At 43.3% G+C, this 20,844-nt stretch overlaps 1 protein-coding gene and 1 long non-coding RNA gene across 4 annotated transcripts in view; one reads left to right on the forward strand and one right to left on the reverse strand.

Moving 5' to 3' along the window:
* The window catches only part of ADK (adenosine kinase), a 199,744-nt gene that overhangs the window by 1,248 nt on the left and 177,652 nt on the right, over nucleotides 1-20,844 (forward strand). Inside the window, exons 1-2 of one of the 2 annotated variants that reach the window (XM_081864404.1) lie at nucleotides 9,370-9,544; nucleotides 14,622-14,696. In XM_081864404.1, coding sequence (XP_081720530.1) covers nucleotides 9,531-9,544; nucleotides 14,622-14,696 — 89 coding nt within the window. In that variant the 5' untranslated portion in view covers nucleotides 9,370-9,530. Of the gene's footprint in view, nucleotides 1-9,369; nucleotides 9,545-14,621; nucleotides 14,697-20,844 lie in introns of those variants that run through there. The other variant, XM_081864403.1, reaches the window with a different exon arrangement.
* Nucleotides 939-7,173, reverse strand: LOC309343212. Of its 2 annotated transcripts, none has more exons than XR_014157189.1 (2): nucleotides 6,719-7,173; nucleotides 939-1,102 (listed from the first exon to the last, which is right to left on the reverse strand). It is a non-coding gene; the product is annotated as an uncharacterized lncRNA (long non-coding RNA). The 2 variants fall into 2 exon arrangements; XR_014157190.1 differs by lacking the exon at nucleotides 6,719-7,173 and adding an exon at nucleotides 3,913-4,316.

Consider the following 20,844-nt stretch of genomic DNA (forward strand, 5'->3'; position numbering starts at 1 on the left):
TCCAGCTCTAAAGTCTTATTTTTCAAATGATGGTCTGACTGTTCTCAGTTAAACATCTGACTAGTTCAGGTGACAACCCTGAGCAAGATTAAGGACTTTGAGAATTTACAGAATAAAAGTCACTTGATCCACAAATATATTGGCCTATTCCTACCTCTTTTTCTTAATGGCAACACGGACCATTCATAACGTCATAATATTCTTCACAACTGTGAGCAGAGCAGTGGGGTGGGGTAAGGGAAGACAAACTACAACAATTAAGTATAACATTTCCTGCTCCTACTCAGGCTGTACAGAAAAAGCAAATTGGTTCCTGAAATTCATTCTGATTGTACAGGTAAAATATAACTGCTAGAATTCTACAGTGTGTGGTACTGGTGTGTGAAAACAGTTGAGATCCAATAATCCCCAGGCATGTACCTCCAGATGGTGATGTCAGGCGCCATCCTGGCCCCAATACATCTTCATTTGGTTGCAAGTGGCCAATAGCCAGGTGCAAAAAGCTCCTGGCGCCTGGCTAATTTCGAACACTGGTAGCAAACCTACATCTTTGTCTTTCTAGCAAAGGCTTCCCCAACCTGGTGTCTCCACTCAGTCTAACTGGACTACAGCTGTCACCTGCTCTGCTCCCATGTGCTGGTTGGGATTGATGGGAGTTGTAGTCCAAAACAGCTGGTGGGCACCAGATTGGCGAAGCCTACCCAAACTTGTGATAAAGCTCTGGGTTAAGAACAGAAGAACACCACCACTGGGTCAGACCAAAGCCCATCTAGTCTCACAGTGGCCAACTGGATGCTCTGGCAAGGGTTGCCTGACAAATGCACTTGTGTGCTCATGTTTATATACAAACCTTTTCCACTGTGCACATCCATCTTAGGTGTAAATTATTTATTCATTTTTTAATTGCAATTATAGCCCACCTTTTCCTCCATGGTGCTCAAGGTAATGTCTTCATTTAATCTACTGTGTGGCAGGTCAGGCTGTGGCCCAAGGTGATGCAGTAAGCTTCATGGCCTAATGCAACACTCTAGCCACTATACCACACATACTCTTTGTGGCTCTCAGAAAGTCTATGTCAGACCAATTGAGATTAGGGACAGGCCTAGAATGGGGGAAGGTTAGAAAAAGTAGTTTGGCAAGTTTCTGAAGGAAAAGGTGCCCTCTTAAGAATGTTGGCTGGAGGAGTTGGTGGGGCGCAGAGGAATGAATGTCAGAACTGTGAACTTTGTACACTGTTATAATTTGACGGCCAGGGCAGCTTTACAATTAGAGGAGACCAAATGGGCAGAAACAATGTAAGGGATTTCATCAAATCTGAGGAGATTAGTGCTGAAAGGAGATTGATCCAATTTGTGACTTCATTTCTAATCACTGCAATGATTCACATCTAAAATAATTTAAAAAGACGAATTTTTAACAGGTCTTTAAAGTGAGCTTATACTCGAAACCTTTGATTGCTTGCTTGGGAGTCAGCTGCACTGAACAAAAATGGGATTTGCTTCCGAATAAATTTGCACAGGGTTTTGTTGTTAATCTTCAACTCAGTAATCGCACAACAGGAATTGCTTCTGTGTGAACAATAAAGCAATTACGGCAGGAGGCAGGGGCTCTGCCACCCAACCCCCCCAAACTGCTGTATGCACATTTGTGGACATGTCTCAAATATGCCTAGGTCCATACATATATGCATATGCAGGCCCTTGGGTTCCTCATCATGAAGAGCACTGCCTATATATTTAGGAATATTGCAGATGTGCCTTAAAATATCCGTATGATGTATGTATGGCTTGCTACTGCCCTCCATATGTGTGTTTCTTATACATGTGAAGGCTGAGCCCTCTTACATGGAACTAAGGCTTCCAGTAAAACGGGGTTTATAGCAAACATGTCATCATCATAGAATCATAACATTATAGAGGTGGAAGGGACCCCGAGGGTCATCCAGTCCACCCCCCTGGAATGCAGGAATCTCCACTAGATCATCCATGACAGATGGCCACCCAACCTCTGCTTGAAAACCTCCAAGGAAGGAGAGTCCAATGCCTCTCATGGAAGTCTGTTCCACTGTCAAACAGCTCTTACAGTCAGAAAGTTTTTCCTGTTGTTGAGTTGGAATCTCCTTTCTTGCAACTTGAAGCCATTGGTTTGAGTCCTAGCCTCTGGAGCAGGAGAAAACAAACTTGCTCTCTCTTCCAGGTGGCAGCTCTTTCGATATTTAAAGATCGCTATCATTTCTCCTCTCAGTCTTCTCATCACTGGGCTAAGTATACCCAACTCCCTGAACTGCTCCTCATAAGGTTTGTTTTCCAGACCCTTGATCATCTTGGTTGCCCTCCTCTGCACACATCCCAGCTTGTCAATATCCTTCTTAAACTGTGGTATCCAGAACAGGACACAGGACTCAGGATATGGGCTGACCAAGGCAGAATAGAGAATTGCTTCTCTTGTCATTACACTTTTGTTATAAATATACTTCTCTTGATGCAGCCTAGAGTAGCATTAGCCTTTTTTTGCTGCTGCATCATACTGTTGACTCATTAGCAACATGGCTGGTTATCTGTTGCAAGTAAGAATGTTTGTAAACTGGTAGAGTTTGTTCTCCCGACCCTTGATCATCTTGGTTGCCCTCCTCTGCACACATCCCAGCTTGTCAATATCCTTCTTAAACTGTGGTATCCAGAACAGGACACAGGACTCAGGATATGGGCTGACCAAGGCAGAATAGAGAATTGCTTCTCTTGTCATTATACTTTTGTTATAAATATACTTCTCTTGATGCAGCCTAGAGTAGCATTAGCCTTTTTTTGCTGCTGCATCATACTGTTGACTCATTAGCAACATGGCTGGTTATCTGTTGCAAGTAAGAATGTTTGTAAACTGGTAGAGTTTGTTCTCCCCCCCCCCCCGCCCCACCCCCTAGCATCTTATCTGTCACAATTGCAAGGGTTGGGACTTTTCACATGCTTAGTTGAAAGGCTGAATTAAGGAGATACAGAACATCTTACTGTCAGGTCAGTAGTTTATCTTAGTTGTTTTACAACTCTACAACATACAGGCTTTCCCCATATAGGCTTTGAAGCCCCTAGGACGAAAGCTGCGTTACATGAACACCATCGAGTTCTTCTCAAAACAGTGCATAGATGGGGGAGATGGTAAAACTTGCTGGGCTGGTAAGGGTAAATTGCAGCTGCCTAGAATTTAACCAGTGTAAATGCGCCCCTGAAGCAGATTTCAGTGCACAGGCAGGACTGTGTGGATGAAGGAACAGACAACTGATCTCAAGTTGTTTATGGCTTGACAGGTTCAGCCCAGTATTTTGATTTGAAAGTACTGGTGGCTAATGTAACTAGTCCACAAATGGTACTATGCATTCAGACTTAATGGCATCCATGTTGCTGAATTTTGCATTCACTTTGACTCCCAGACCATCTTCAACAAAGGCAGCCCTACAGAAAGCTCATTACAGTAGTCCCGGTTGCAGGCAATTATAACATGGGTGAGCATGATCAGATACGGCTGCTCTGGATAGGGCTGCAGCTGATGGGGAAAACTGAACTTGTGGAAAACACTCCTGGGCACTGCCATTACCTGCACCTCTCCAGACAGCAACTGGCATCTTCCTGTCAGTGTTCGAAATTTGCCGGGCGCATTTTGCACCTGCCTATTGGCCATTTGCGACCAAATGAAGGTGACTTGGTGCCAGAATGATGCCTAACATCTGCACCATCTGAAAGGGCATGCCTGGCAATCATTCAATCTCGAGTGTTTTCACACACTCATACCACATCCTGCAGAATTCTATCAGTTACACTATATCTGCAGAATCAGAATGGATTTTAGGAACCAAAATGCTTTTTCTTTGCAGCCTAAGCAGTGAACTGTCCTGCTCACAGTTGTGAAGAGTATTATTACATTATGAATGGTCCATGTCGCCATGAAGAAAAAGAAGTAGGAATGGGCCAATATATATGTGGACTGTCCTCGGATCAAGTGACTTTTCTTCTTTAAGTTATCAGAGTTCTTAACCTAGCTTAAGGTTCTCACCGGAACTAGCTAGATGTTTAACTGATAGTCACAGTTTAGAGCTTTAGAACTTTAGAGCTGTCCCGTCCCCTAATGGCAACCAGACATTCTGTTTTGGCGACTGTAACCTGGGTTTAAGGAGCTATTTGGATGCCTGAATTTCTAACACTACTTCCTGTCTGTGCCTGGCGAGCTTTGCTCTGCTATGGAGGGAGGAGCCAAACTGAGCTGAGCGCTAATCCGTAGAAAGAGGAGAAAAGTTGAGGGCAAGAGCGAAGAAACAAGTCCTGAGCAGTGAGTTTCTAGTTCTTCTAATATTCTGAATTGTTCGTGAATTGTAATCATTCAAGAACAGCCATGAGCTCTTCTTAATTTAATATTTAATATTGTACCTTGAGTCCTCTCCCTGCTAGCTTTAAAAATACTTCCAGGGTCCCTGGCTAAGTGCTGGGAATGATCTCTACCAATGGCTGGGCCTGGGTAGCTTCATAGTGAACGATTTTGTCAGGTACTACAATTTTCCATAGCTTTACAAGGCACTGCCTTCCTGCTGCCAACAGTTTCTTCTGGTGTTGTGTGTTAGGTTGCCAACTTTTTTAAGTGGCTTTTTAAAACATGTGCCTTTAAACCTTTTGATACGCACTGATTAATAGGTGATTATGTTTGTTCCATGCTGAGAAAAAAAAATCACCTGCTTAATCAGGCAGTGCAAGTTGTTTTTAAGGGCAAAAGAACAAGCCAATAAGTTACTTTTGTTCTAGGCAGTTGGCAACCCCACCTCTGTGAGCCTCCCCCGCCACCACAACTTTAAAATTGGTCTGTTCTTAATTTATTATGGCCACCAAACCCCCTCTTTCTTTCAGGCTTCTGCAGTTCTGTGAGATCTATGCTTTTCATCCCATTACGCTGCTTGCACACTCTCTCTCTCTCTCAATTGAATTTATAAATCTCCCATTCACAAACTACCGTGATGTCCATAAAGAGGCAATACATCTAGGTTGCAAGCTGGCAACTCTACCAGCAGCATTATCTGAGATGCTTCAATTTCTCCTGGGTGCAGTGGAGTGCAGACTTAGAACTGTACTTTAAAGGGCCAAGATAGGCTGTGATACTCTGAGCCCAGATGCAATTCTAGCTCCTGAAATGTTATGCCATAATACAGTGGTGCCTCGCAAGACGAAAATAATCCATTCCGCGAGTCTCTTCGTCTAGCGGTTTTTTCGTCTTGCGAAGCATCCCTATTAGCGGCTTAGCGGCTATTAGCGGCTTAGAAAAAGGGGGGGAGGGAAAAAACTTGCAAGCCCATAGGGAAATTCGTCTTGCGAAGTGCCTCGAAAAACGGAAAACCCTTTCGTCTAGCAGGTTTTTCGTCTTGCGAGGCATTCGTCTTGCGGGGCACCACTGTACATGTATTAATCTCTTTAAGGTGCTACTGAACTCTGTGGTGTTTTTGCTGCAGCAGACTAACATTTACCCCTCTGTATTTTATTGCAAAATACTGAACAAGCTTGATTTTTTAGATTCCTCTTTCTCCACTTGAATATTTTCTTTAGGGAATTTAGGACAGCATTTCTGACAACTTCAAAGTTGTTAAATTAGTTTGAAAAGGGCAAAGCTCCTTTGCACTGCAGATATCAAATTACTTAACCTTTCATTGTAAGGAGGAGGCAGAGGGAAAAAGAAAAAACCCAGACTACAATGGCTATTAGTTTTTGCGGAACAGAAAATGCACATCTAACTTTAATCTCAGATTACTTTCCTAAAGCCAAGCATTTGTCATATAACAAAGAGATATATCCCTTTAAAAAGTAATCTCCTTTTTTCTTTTTTACTGCATCTACAGTATGGAATTGTAGCTTTCCAGACTGAAGCAAATAAGGTCAGAATCATTTGCTTTTAGCTTTCCAGACAACCAGATCAAAGGCCCAAGTTCACAGATTCAACCTTGTGCTTCTGATGGGGCACTCTAGGCCATAGCAAAATTAGTTTATAAGCAACAGCAAGACTCTTGGGTTTGTTTTTTCAGCAGACTAACATCAATACCCCCTTGCAAACCCAGCTCCTAAATTTGTTTTCCTTTAAATCCTTCCTGGCACAGCTATCCAAATAGCCTTGGTAGGTCCCGTGGTAGGTGGCGCTGTCGGTTAAAACCACAGAGCCTAGGGCTTGCCGATCAGAAGGTCGGTGGTTTGAATCCCCGTGACGGGGTGAGCTCCCGTTGTTCGGTCCCTGCTCCTGCCAACCTAGCAGTCTGAAATCATGTCAAAGTGCAAGTAGATAAATAGGTACTGCTCTGGCGGGAAGGTAAACAGTGTTTCCGTGCGCTGCTCTGGTTCGCCAGAAGCAGCTTAGTCATGCTGGCCACATGACCCGGAAGCTGTACGCCAGCTCCCTTGGCCAATAAAGCGAGATGAGTCCCGCAACCCCAGAGTCTGCGACTGGACCTAATGGTCAGGGGTCCCTTTACCTTTACCTAGGTCCCTTGTGGGTTTCCCCCCCCGGAAGTAAAGATATTACAAGGGACTTTCAAACCACTTGTTTTCTAGTCAGGCTAGTTTTGCTGCATATATTATTATTTGTACTGATATTATCTGTTAGAATAATAAATTAATTTGTGTATCGCAAAACAAATAGCCCAATCATACCTTTACACAACAGCATTTTTTTAAAAAGCAGAAGAGGCTATTGTACTCACTTTTTTCTGCAATAATTTAGGGCTCTAACTCTCTGCAAAACAGTACTGCACTCCTACTTTCATGTGGATGCTGTCTTCTGCTGGACCAAACTACTGGTATGTTTACACTTTGGAGATAGGCAACCACAAACAGATGTACAAATTCTTCTTCTTCTTTGGCTATCACTCATAGTCGAGTAAGGTGAGTCCATAAGTGACTGTGGAGGCCAATTCTGGATCCTTCCATAGTGGAGACATAGGTTTTCAGATGGGAGTTGATCATGGTCAGGGTTTGCCAAATGTGCCTTCCTCTTAGCTTATTTCTCCCCTTCTTCCTGAGTTTGAGCATCTTCAAAGTCCATGACACCTTTGGTAAAGGCTGTTCTCCAATCAGAGCTCTCGCAGGCCAGTATTTCCCAATTGTTGGTGTTTATACTACATTTTTAAAGACTTGCCGTGAGAGAGTCTTTAAACCTCTTTTGTTGTCGGAATAGAGTAATTGCTTTGGCAGATGATAATCAGGCATCTGAACAACATGACCAGTCCAACAAAGTTCATGGATTCAAAAGAGTTGGAAGGGACCCTGAGGATCATCTAGTCCAACCCAAATATGCAGCAACTGTGGCATTATCAGCACTCCAGTGGAACCTCGGGTTATTGATGTTGAAGAATCATTGCTTTGACACTGGTGATCTTTGCTTCTTCCAGTACACTGGCATTAGTTCGCCTGTCTTCCCAAGTGATATGTAAAACTTTTCGGCGGCACCGTTGCTTGAATCTTTCAAGGAGTTGGAGATGGTGTTTATAAGCGGTCCATGTTTCACAAGCATACAGTAAGGTTGGTAGTACAATAGCTTTGTAAATAAGCATTTTGGTTTGTTTGCAAATGTCCCGGTCCTCAAACTGTACTTGTCGGGAGAAAGCTGCACTCGCAGAGCTCAGGCAATGCTGGATTTCGGCATAAATGTTGGCCCTTGTGGAAAGATAACTGCCCAGGTAGGAGAAGTGATCAACACTTTCCAGTGTTGCACCATTGAGTTTTGTGGCACTGCAGAGGGGTTGTTTTGTGCTTGTTGGTGCAGCACTTTGATTTTTGGATAGCGAGTGATAGGCCAAGCTTTTCATAAGCTTCTGTGAAGTTATTTAGGATGGTTTGGAGGTCATCCTCTCTGAGTGTGCACACACTACGTTGTCATCAGCATACTGAAGCTCTATGACAGAATTTATGGTAACCTTACTCTTTGCTTTCAGCCTGCTCAGATTAAAGAGCTTTCCATCTGTTCAATACATGATTTCTACTCTGGTGGGGAGTTTCCCTTCGACAAAGTGTAGGATCATGGCAGTGAAAATAATGAATAGAGCTGAGGCGATAATATAACCCTGTTTTAACACCTGATCCCACTGTGAATGGTTCACTTTGAGAGCCATTGTTATCTGCGATTGTTGCTGTCATATTATCATGGAGGAGCTGAAGGATGCTCACAAATTTATCTGGGCAGCCAATTTTCAGAGGGGCCGTCCACAGAGACAGTCCACATACTGACTGGACCGTACGTACGAATACTGCACATCTTGTTTATAGAAATCCCCGTAGCCTCCTTCTGAGGCTTGGCAAGTTAGCTAAAATGATGAGCCCATATAGAAAGAAGCCGGCAGAGGAAACAACCAAGCATCAGCCAGGGAAGGAGTCTTGCTTTCGGAAACTTTATGTGCAAAACCGCCTCTGTCCTCACCGATGCCGCAAGATGCCACCTGGGGCAGGTGTCCAATGATGAAAAACCGTGTTCTGCACAAGCACTTTCGACCATAGTTAGCGTGCGGATGGGACAGATCTGAGCAGCTTCATTTGGTGAAGCGAGGGTGCCGAAGACTGCATTTGAGGTGTTGCTCTTTGTCCAGGAGGGGAAGCCCAGGGAGCTCGGTGGAATTTTAAATCCCGAGTCCCCATTTTTGGCCATTAGCCTTCAAACTGTTGACATTGGATGGGGCAAGCGAGGATGAAGGCTTTGTGGACCTATTGCGCAGACTTGTGCTACGTTTTCCCCACCCAAAAATATATTTTTTTTGTCGTCTAAACTGCGTCAGCCAGCATTTCTGGTGCCCCAATCAAGCTGCTTCAGCATTTTCTGGTGCCCAGAAACTTAAATCGATAACTCCGGTTACGCAACGCGTGGCGTGGCTCGGTCAGGGAGGCCCCATTCCTCCTGCTTGTTTCGCCACCTGAAGGGAGGCCTGGCTGAACCCGGCAGCCGAGAAAATCCCCCTTTCTCTCTCTCTTTTAATTTTAAGAAGAGGGAAAGCCGCCACGACGGGTGGAGAAAGCGTGTGTGTGGTGAGGCAGACAGAGGCTGTACGGTATTAGACGCGCTTGTCAGTTGCCCACAGCAAAGATGGCGCCCTCCGCCTCCGCCAGCACCCGGCATGGCGGACCCCGCGCCTCCCCCCCCCCCCGACCCGCGAATGCCACTACGGCGCGACCCCTTTGCCGGGGCCGGCGGTTTCGAGGCCGCCCGAACGGCGGCCGCCTTGAAGCGCGCTGTGGCTCCCAGCGGCCGCCGGCCCGCGCTTTTCCCCTTCTGCTCATGCCCACCGCGTGTCAGCCAATGGCGGCGGCGGGAGGCGGGGATTGGCAGGTGGCGGGGCCTCCTCCTCCTCCTCCTCAGCTTGAGGCGGCTCAGTCCGTCAGTCGAGCCGCTGTCGGGAGAGGGAGAGAGAGGCGGAGCGGTTGGGCGTCGCGTGTCGAGGAGACGGAGGACGGCGCTCGCTTGGAAGTCCCTGCTGCCCGCCTGTCAGGTTCGAGCCCCGGAGGATCCCCCCGAGCGACAGCACCGCCATGCCCACTCTGAGGTACCTCCGTTGCCAGAGAGGCTTCCCCCGGGACAAGGGAGCCGCCGCCGCCGCTGCCGCCGCCGCCGCCCTTTCACCTGAACCGGCTCCGAGGCGCTTTGCATTGGGTTGGGGGTTACGTGTACGCGCTTGTACGTGTGTATGCAGGAGCGCGGGGCGGGGCGGGGGGGAATAACCGCGATCTTCTTTTGGCGGGGTGGTGTCTTGGCATCCTCTCCGCCGCCCTCCTGGTTCCTCTCGCTCCCTTTCCCCACCTTGAAATGCCTTCATATCCGTGTCGCGGTTATTCTTCCTATGGTGGCGATGTATTAATTGTGCATGCCGCCCTTCTTCGGAAGACTACAGGGCGGCTTACAGCAAAAAATGCATTAAAAAAAAATGTAATTGAGAAGAAGGAGCAGCTGCGAAAAGCTTCAGGATGCCCACGTGCTGAGTTTAGAAGAAAAAGAATCTTTATTTGCGTCAGTCACTAGCCATAGCAATAATAATAATAATAATAATAATAATAATAATAATAATAATAATAAATTTATTATTTATATCCCACCCATCTGGCTGAGTTTCCCCAGCCACTCTGGGCGGCTCCCAACAGAATATTAAAAACGCGATAAAACATCAGACATTTAAAAACTTCCCTAAACAGGGAATAATAAATAAAATGAAATGTACTGAAGATAGAGGTAAAAACTAAACTATAGAAATACATTTTGGGGGTTTACATCAATCAAATAATAGATCTTATTCTAATTGCTAAAAACCTTGCAGTTTTTGCTGTCACCTGATCATCTTGATCTGCTAAAAGCAATGGCGGAGCGACCCGGGATGGACAATGATAGAGGGGGTAATAACCTCACTTCTCAAATCATTATAAAGTGTGCAAGCCAGAAGCACTTTTCTTCTAAAAAGAATTCAACTTAATTAACCGGCGTTGACTTCCAAATGCCTATGCATCAGATTACTGACTTAATGGAATTGCCATCGCTTCTTCCCAAAGGCAGGCTCTTGCCGTTCTGGGGTAGAGTGGAGTTGGTTAATTTATTTGGCTTCCCAATTAAGAAAAGAGTGAAGAGTCAGCTCTTCAATGCTTGCTACTCTTGTCCTGAATTTCTAGATCTCTCGTCCCAGATGTTTTCAAAGATTGGCTTCTTTGGGCAAAGGAGTATGTGCAAGCTTGCGAGTTACAACCGGTTTTCCGTAGCTCAGAAGAACCTCTTGCATCAGCAGTAGTGTGAGCAAAGCATTCTGGCATGCTCCTGTCTTCCTGCTTTGTCAGTATCTTGTGCCCAAAATATAGGTGTTTGTTGCTGATATAAAAGTGTGTGCTTGGAGGATGTATTGCAGAGAACCTTGCAGAAAATTCCGGGAAGCACATTCAGTTCATGTTGGGTCATCCTTGTGTAAACTGAGGGTGCCCCCTGGAAGGCATTCTGAAGCTGTGTGTTGCAGGGAAAAACCAGTAATGGTACACAAGCTGTATTTCGGACCATTTACAAATCTTCTCTTCAAGGAAACTAGAAAACATTGTTTTTCTTGTGGACATCAGTGTTTTGCTGAAAATTGTTTGGATACAAATGCATTACAATTTGAATTTGGCTGCTGAGTAAAATACTACTCTGAGGGCCTCCTCAAGGAAGAATAAAGTTGTGATGAGAGCTCAATTGACCAAAGGCCCATCAAGTCTGGTGTTTCCCAAACTTGCTTTTGGACTATAATTTCCATCATCCCTGACCACTGGTCTTGCTAGCTAGGGATGGTGGGAGTTGTAGTCCCAAAACAGCTGGTGACCAAAGTTTGGGAAACACTGAATTCTAGTCTGACTTTCTGCTAGTCAATTTCAACATCTCCCAGTTTCTAGGGGACAGAGATACTGCTTCTGAACACAGGCTCCGTTTAGCTACTATGGTTAATACCCATTGAGAAAATTATTCTCCACAAATTTGGCTAATTCTGTTTTAAACCCAATGAAGTTTTTGACCATCACCCTGACATGTGGCTGCATCTGAAGAGTTAACATTTGTCTCCTGTATGATAATAGCCAATGGCAGCTTCCTTCCCTTTCCTTCCAGGCACTTAAATTTGGCAAAGTATATCAGCTTTTAAAAGTTGAGTTTTAGTATGTACATACCATAATCCAGGGCTGCAGTGTGTATCAGCTAAAAAGTTTGATACTGAAGCAGCTCTTGGAGATTCCAGTAGTTGGATTCAAGGGATGTCAGTTCTGTGAATGGTAGGTGTGCTTCCATTCATGGAAGTGACCAAGATCTAGTGGTGATTCCATGCTGGAGGAACGCAAGAGCTGATACTCACCAATTTTCTTGCAACCATGCACATCACCTCATGCTGCTCCAGAGCCCACCCACCTCCTCCAGAGCAGATTTTCAGGGAGCATAGAGAGGAGAACGAATTGGCAAAAATAGCCTCCTCCTCCCTCCATCACAGGCTTAATGCTATTAGGAGCAAATGGTTCCGGCCCTGAGTGGTTCACTTTGTAAATGGATCAAGCTTTCTTGTGTAGATCGCTTCCCTGTGGTTTCTCAAAAAGAAAAGAATCCTCCTGAGTAATTTCCATTGTGCAAATAGTCACCAAATTAGCTGGTGTCTTCATAGCTTGTCAGGCACCATGGGATGAATTGGAACATGTACACTAGTATAAAGTTGCAACTCCAGAATTTCCTTATCTGTTAAGGATATCTCTCTGATACTCTTCTTTGCACCAGCAGTATCTGGTGTATCAGATATCTCTTTGCCTCTAGTTGAGCAGCACAGACCAGTGTCCCTCTGAAAACATGATTCAGTTCAACGACCAGATTACACTGAGCCAACACGCTTTGAGATGTCTCTAGGAATAGAACAGCTTTCGTTCTGATTGATTTAATGTCTGTAGTCCTTGCTTTTAAAGAAGCTGGCAGCTGAAGTGCTGAGTGTGTGTATTTGACTCTTTTTGCAAGACTATGCCCCACAAGTGATGTGCAACTCTATCATATTGTGGGGGGATCAGTTATGCAGCTCACACAGTGACTTGAGGAAAATTGCTTCCTCGTCTCTGTTCCTGACTTGTAGAATGAATGGTTGCAGGAAGAAAGCAAATTAATTCCATCCACTATAAAACACTTGCATTAAGATTGCAGCCTTAGATGTACCTGCCCAAGAACAGACCCCATTGAATTCATTTGGGACTTTCTTAATAGGACCAGGGTGCTAACCTCAATACTGACACATGCTTACCTAAAACTCCCATTTCATTCCCTCAGCTTTTTTACGTGGAAGTTTGTGACTGATGGACACACACAGCAGAAACTTCTTCTGTACAGTCTCTAAAGATCTCATGAGAAGCTGGGGAGAACAATAAGAACTTATTAGCCAAAGAAATTTTAGTAATATAATCTTGCAGGCACAGTAAAGAAATATCTTGAAATATTGTCTATGTTTTTGCAACTTCAGATGTTAATAAGCAAAAATTCCAAAGTTGATCTGCTTCTCCTGATCGCTTATTGATCCAGGAGCCTCAGGGCAGCTAACAGGTAGTCTTCAGCATTTTATTCACAACATTTCTATTGTGGTTAGTTGAGTGACTTGCCCAACATTACCTTGTAAGGTTCATGGTTGAGCATTGATTTGAACCCATGTCTCCCCAATCCTAGCCCAGCACTCTGTTTAATCTCTGATTCTGTTTGTATGACACAGTGTGGGCTCACTTGTTACAAAAAGAGAGATGAGAGCGTGTATAACATTGATTGCTGACTTGGATTCTGGCACACAAATCATGAGCCCAAGACCAGAGTATATGTGTCAAAGACATTCAGGTAAATAGAGAAAAAGCTTATACTATGATGGTTGCAACGGAGTTCTGAGTTTGTGGGCCGTATTCAACCAACATTTCCCATTAACACAAGGATTCCCACTTGCACAACAGGAGAACATTCTGTTGCACAAGCAGAAATCCTTGCATAGCTCTACTTTGTTACTCCATGAGGCGAACCCCTTGAAATTGTTTAAAATGTGCATCATCTATCATTAATTTAATTTTCTATTTCTAACTACCTTATGCTGGTAGCAGAGTTGTCCTTAAGTGACGTGGCAGCCAATAAAAGCTGGCAAATCATTAATACTGGCTTTGCTATGTTAACACTGTTTTACAAACTGTGAACTAGCTTACATTACTAAATAATCCTAAATTTACAGCATGGAAACAGCTTTTTCTGAAGTCGGTGGGGCTCACTTAAGGGCCTGAATTCAGGATCATTTGTTGTGATGTGTTTCTTAAACAACTGCTCTCAACTTATTGGTTGCTACCTTAAAACTGTCTTGAATATGAGCTCAAGACTTGGCTCTGTACGATTAAGTTGCTCTCAGTCCTCTGACCATGAAACTAGAAAGATTATAGGAATACCCTGTAATTACTTGATCTTTTTGATTGTGTAAATTACTATTAAATCAGAAACATAGTCTTCCCCTCCCCGTTTTATGGCTAAATTTGGTGTCCCCCCCCCCCCCGGTTCATATAATAAGCAGACATAATCGTTTCAGTGGGAAGTGTCCTGTCTATAAAATAAGACCTTCATCTTGAACAGAGGGCGCAAGGCTGACTTCACCATGCTACACTGTGAAGCAAACTGCTTCAGACAGTACAGTGGTGTGGGTAGATGCAGGCAGGTTCTGGTGTCTTGAGTAGTGCAGGAAGACTTTTTAAAGCAGGACTGCAACATGAGACTCTCAGCCTAATTTCATCCCGTTGCCACAGAGGAGGAAAAGGGTGTGGCAGAGAGAGGAGTGCCCTGCCCACTTTGGGATTTGCGTTTGCAAACCCCCTGTTCCCTGTGGTGGAATGCTGCCCTCAGATTAAATCAAGCTCCCCCACCCCACCCCACCCATCATTTTAAAAGTGTTTGGTTTCTTTGCTTAGGCCCATTATCTCTTCTTTCCCCACCCTCCCCAAAGCTATGTGGTGTTTGTGTTTCTATCTCAAATAATCGTTATCAGTTCGCGGGTGGCAGCGGTGACTTTGTGATCTCAAAATTGTTTTACCAGTATGCTGCAATTGTTTGAACTGAATAACTCTGACAACTTTATCTTTCAGTGAAAATGTGCTTTTTGGAATGGGAAATCCTCTTCTGGATATCTGTGCAGTTGTGGACAAGGACTTCCTTGACAAGTAAGTCTTAAACCTTTTCCATGTTTAATTCATTCACGAAGTTAAATGTGGAGCTTGTGGGAACCTCTCACAGTACATCTTTCTCTTCAAATTCTAGGCGAGTTCTTAAACTCACCTTCCAATAACTCTGAGCTTGCAGAATTGCATTATGTCTTCAGTTCAGTGTGCCAAAAAGCATATCTTAAAGCAGGATAGGAAAATAGCCAGCTTAGCTTTCCACTAAAAGAAATTGCCTAAGTCCTGAGTGAATAGGCACAATGATCAAAATTCACAATTGAGAAAGGCAGGGTTGGGTAGGTTGGATCTAATAAGGTTGGATTGGGCCATGGCCAAAAGGAAGGAACAGCATGAAATTCCCCTCCATAATAATTGTGGGGGAAAAGATGCTCTGAGGATAAAACACTACACTCCAAAACTCCATGGAATAATGATGGATAGATAACTGGATATGGTAAAGACTACCAACTACCAACTCCATGAGCAGCTTATCTAGAAAGTTACGCTTTTGAATGCACCCTTAGAGCCTAAATAGCATTAGAACTGGACATGAATCCTTTTCTTTTTTTAGAGGAAAGAGATTCTCTTTCAAATCAGTCAGATGGACTGTAGCAACAGAAATGAAAAGCCAGTCCCAATAAAATATTGGAATACTTTAGGGAAATGCTGCAGATCTCCCCAGCCAAGGTGCGACAGTCTTGAAGTCCATGCTGCCAGTGCCATGCATGTTACTTCTCCAATAACCAGTCTTGTGCAATGGGCCTTAATTTGACTAAAAAAAATGCTTGTTCAGCATTGGAAACCTTTGTACCGAGTCAGACCATAGGTCCATCTAACCCATTATTGATGGTGCTGACTGGCAATGGCTCCAGGGGGAGTCTTTCCCAGCCTGTCTGGAGATTCCAGGGACTGAACCTGTTACATTTTGCTTGCAAAGCATGTATCCTACCACTCAGCTACAAGCACAGGGACAGCAGAGCCCATGTTCCTTGTTTATTTGATACGGGTAGAACTTAATTTTCAGGAGCAACTGCTCTTTATTTCATATCCCCCCCCCCGACCTTTTTCTGCTTTTGAGAGAACATGAATTGATAGCCTTTCTGGCTATCATTCTGATTCATTTTCTGTTTCACAGTAAACTTTTGTGGGGCTAGTGGGGGCTTGAGAATAAGAGAACAGATGTGGCCTCAGGGTAAAGCTAATCATATCCATTATTTTGCCACTCTGAAACATCAATCCATTGATTGTTGGGTACAGTTTTGCTTCTATTTGCATGCTGAATATAAGACAGCTGGCCTTTATTTCCATCTGTAGGACTGAAAGGCAGAGTTGCAGTTTGGTACTTCTGATGGTTTGGTGCAATGTTGTAGTCAGGTGGAGTACATGGAGGTTATACATTCTGAGTATTGCAACAACCGTATCAGGTTAGGCTGAGTGAGTGTGACTAGTTCAAGATCACCCTGTGAGGAGAATATTTTATTTGTGATTTTCAGTTATATAGTTTTACAGTCATTTTAACATTTCAAAACTCGACTTCCTTCCTCCTCTTTCTGCGGTTCCTTAAATTTATATTTATCATTTCCTGCATATTCTAAATTAACTTATTCTTTTATTCATCTACTTTAATTATTTACTGTTCATCTACTTTAATTATTTACTGTTATGAAACTGCAAGTTTTTACAATAATCCTGCCAATGTCTTAATCTGTTTATAGTTTGTTTGTAAATACTCAGTAAATCACTTCCATTCCTTTCTAAAAAGTTTGTTGTCTTGATTTCTTACTCTTCTGGTAAGTTTTGCCATTTCTGTATAATCCATGAATTTTTGTATCCATTCTTCTTTCGTTGGGGCTTCTTCCTTCTGTGACTACATTTTTGGGCAAATGACATTCTTGCCGCTGTAGTCGCATACATGAATAAATTTCTATACTGTTTAGGTAGTTCTCCCCCTATAATATCAGTTGTTCCCTCCAAAATGTTTGAATAAAATTGTATTAGAGTACAAGGAGGCCATTAATTATGTACTTCACTTATTATGTTCCAGGCATTCTAATATACTTTTGTAGATCATATTTTGTTGAAGCACTCGGTCATTCAAGGTCTGACTGGAGTGGAGTTTCCCATTTATTGACTATAGTGGAGGTTTTTTTCTTGCATGGAAAAACAGTTCTGACTCAGTCGTTTTGGGTTTTGTTTTCCTGTCTTGCATGTGTGTGTGTTGGGAGAGTTCCATGCTGCGTCAGTCAGTGGGATTATTATTACAGTGACCTCACAGATAAGTCTGCAAAAGCAACTACCCAACCCTACTCTGTCTGTATTTACTTTTTGAAGCCCACAAGGCAAAAGAACCAACTCTCATGAATCTTTGCTGTTTGGGGTTGCTTGAAGGTGATCATTATCTTACCTTATGTTCTAGGGACTACATACTAGTCTGTGTCACAAGGGGCAGCTTACTTTCACCCTAAGAATGAAAGTTACTCAAGATAAGCGGGCTTTGGATTGCAGTCTTAATGTTTGCTGCTGGTGCTTGGCTGTATTTGATTGCCAGTGCTTAATCATCATCAGTGTCGGAGCCAGAGACAAATCTTTCTACCTAGCCTGTGTGCCCCAAATACATACAGAATGAAGCAGGGCCTGGTTACGCTCCATTGATGACAGATACAAGTATTCACCGTTTGAGATTTCTAGGTACGGTACTGTGATTTTCATAAAAGTGTGGTAGGAATAGTAAGAAGCTCCTCTGCAGACTGTTTCAGCTCACCTCTATAATTTGTCTGCGCTCTTGGGTCCACACATACATAGAGATCTGGTGGAGTAATCAGATCTTGGTTGGTTTCTCTGGTGGGTGCACTGTTGACTGACTTGGATTTATGTAATGTAATGTTGACCTGTCCCCGCCCCATCCAGATAAATGGAAGCAGCGTTCTTGAAGCATGATTAAGTTTGCACCCAATCCAGTTTTTCTAAATTGCATTCCCCCCCCCAAAGAAACGGAATTTGTGATTATTCCATTTTAGAAAACATGCAAACTCAAAACACATTTAAAACAAAATCACTGACATTTAGGAAATCAAAGAAACATTTCTAGTTTATATGTAACAAGCAACTCGTGTTTTCCTCTTGGGAATAGAAATCTAATAATGATTTTCAGCGAGAGTTTGGGAGGGGGTGACTAATGGAATAGAGAACTACAAATTGAAATTATGCTGCTGCTTATTGCTTAATGCGAGAGTGGCCTATTTTAGGTACCCTGATTAGAGTTAATACTTATAATGTAAGCAGGACCCAGGCTTATGGCAGGGCTGATATGCTTGCGCAGACAGAACATTTGTAGTAGCGTGGGACTGAATCCCACCCATAGCGCTTTGAAACTTAGAGTGTGTTTGCTCTCGAAACAGCAGCTTTACTTCAGCAACAAAGTATATAACAGGCAGGTGGCATCTCTCTTACTTTGTTGCACCCATTGAAGACTTTTCTTTTGCAACAAGCCTTGTAAACTTTTAATCCCTATCTACCATACAGTGTATATCTGTACTGGACTTGAAAGTGTCTTTATTGTTGATGCTTTCATTGCTAAATTGCTACAGAGTTTTAAAAATGGGAAGTGGTTCATAAACAAAATAAATTCAAATATCAACACGGGTTCTTCGCTGCCAGCGACATGAGATGTAAAATGGTGTGCCAATTTGGGCGGAATGGAAATGACATCATGCTCCTGTGGCGCATAGTGGCGGCAGAGGATTGATCACCTGCTTTTCTTTGAATGGATACTTGCAGTGGTTCTACACTGATTTCCCCCACCCCAACCCGCTCCATCCGGTGAGCAGATGTTCTGATGTTATTTCGACTTGGAAATAGAAACTGAGCTTAGTTAACCATCATACAGGCAGGGTTATAATTATTAATTAAGCTCTTAAACTCGACAAATGCTATGCAAAGCATATTTGAAAAATACAAACAATCCTGCCTCAAGGCTAACAATAAAAAAAGCAAAGGTCATGTGTAAATAGCTTCTTAATTTAAGGACGCATATGTTTGAAGTGGCTGCTTATTTAATTTTCTGTCTTCAAATGAAGTTCTTGAATCAAACACGTTTGGGGTGAGGGAACCCTGACATATTCAGAAAAACCTCTGTGGAGTTGATGAGTGGGTGGGGGGAATGAAGTACATGACTAAGAACTTGGTTTTCTTTTGATTTTGGAAAGGAAAAAGGAAAAACAGGTTGTAGGGATGTTCCATTAGTCATAATTAAATTTCAGTGTATTAATGGCAAACTGAAGGAACCAGATGAGAGGAGTCCAAAGGTCTGGTTCTACTCTTGAAGTGCTGTGACTCACACCAGTGCAGATGCAAGCCAAATGCAGAAGAGCTGCTCTTTTTTGCCATTTACCATATTTTTTGCTCTATAAGATGCACCAGACCACAAGACGCGCCTAGTTTTTGGAGGAGGAAAACAATAAAAAAATATTCTGAATCTCAGAAGCCAGAACAGCAAGAGGGATCGCTGCACAGTGAAAGCAGCAATCCCTCTTGCTGTTCTGGCTTCTGGGATAGCTGCACAGCCTGCATTCGCTCCATAAGATGCACACACATTTCCACTTACTTTTTAGGAGGGAAAAAGTGAGTCTTATAGAGCAAAAAATACGGTATGTATTGAAGTGCATTTAATATGTGATGGGTATTTTGTCTTTTTCAGGTACGATGGTGGATGATAGTAGAATACAGTGGTACCTCAGGTTACATACACTTCAGGTTACATACGCTTCAGGTTACAGACTCCGCTAACCCAGAAATATGCTTCAGGTTAAGCACTTTGCTTCAGGATGAGAACAGAAATCGTGCTCCGGCGGCACGACAGCAGCAGGAGGCCCCATTACCTAAAGTGGTGCTTCAGGGTAAGAACAGTTTCAGGTTAAGTACAGACCTCCAGAACGAATTAAGTACTTAACCTGAGATACCACTGTATAAAATTAATTAGGATAGACATTCTTGGGGTTGGACATTTGACTTGTCAAAAAAAAAATCTGGTTAAATAATGATCAAGGGTGGAAGTTAGTGTTGCGCTACATTGACCATTCTGTCTGAGCAAGCATATCAGCTTGCCAGATGGAACCACCCCCTCTCCCTGTACGCTGTTGGGGGGGGGGTTTCATGACACACACACACACCAAGCCAATTTTAGGTGGTGTAGAAGGGAAAACCCCTTTCTGTAAATAGAAGCCCTTGTGCAAAGTTAGTTAGGTGGCTCCAGCCCTAAGAATTAGTGCTATGAAGACAAACAGAATCACATGAGCAGGTTTGATACTTAGGCTAATTATTAAAAGTAACATCTGTGAAACAATGGCATTCATTTTAAAAAATAAACCCCCCGTCTTCAGAGGTCCCAGAAGGCAGCAAAGGTTTAGCACCAGAGATTTCCTTCTCAGTTTGTCATTTCCATTAATTTCATCGGGTCTACTCTGAATAAAACCTAATTGAATACCACCCATAGCTTCCTTCCCCACCCTTGATTTATCTCCAGAGCAGCACTGTGACGATTGACCCAATGCCGTCTAATGAAATGTTATGGCTGGGTGAGAATTTGAACCTTGGTGTATCCGTTTCTAATCTGACGTTCCCCTGGGCCTTTGATGCTGATGACTGCTTGTGTTCCAGATTTTGCCATGGGAGAAGGTTTGTTAGTCTGCTAGGCTTGCACCTGAATGATGGGGTTAGGGTGATCTGCCCTCACTCCTACTCCACTTAACAAATAACACCATAATGAAAATTTTAAAAGTAAACTGCAATCTCCACAATGACGTTCTTGGAACAATGCTTGGCTGCTCAGTTGACTGGCTGCCAACCCTAGCTTTGCCAGTCTTATATTATTCACTCTGTAAGTGCTTCTGTCCTGCTATAGAAAATGAGATGGGGAGCAAAATATGACCTTACATTCTCAACCGAGAATTATATGCTAAATTTGAGCTCCTCTAAAACCAGAGTCTTCAAAGTGTGAAGGTTCTCCTTGGAGATGCAGGGTATTAAAAAGAAGCTTGCATTCCCCTTATGAGTTTCTCCCTTTCACTTTAGTTTTTGTATGCCTTGCTTTGAAACCATAGGTAGGTAAACTGATTCAGCAACCACATTATGAACAGGTCTCATGATGCACAGG

This window comes from Podarcis erhardii (assembly GCF_964252035.2).
Source record: "Podarcis erhardii genome assembly, chromosome: 5".
Taxonomy (NCBI): Eukaryota; Metazoa; Chordata; class Lepidosauria; order Squamata; family Lacertidae; genus Podarcis; species Podarcis erhardii.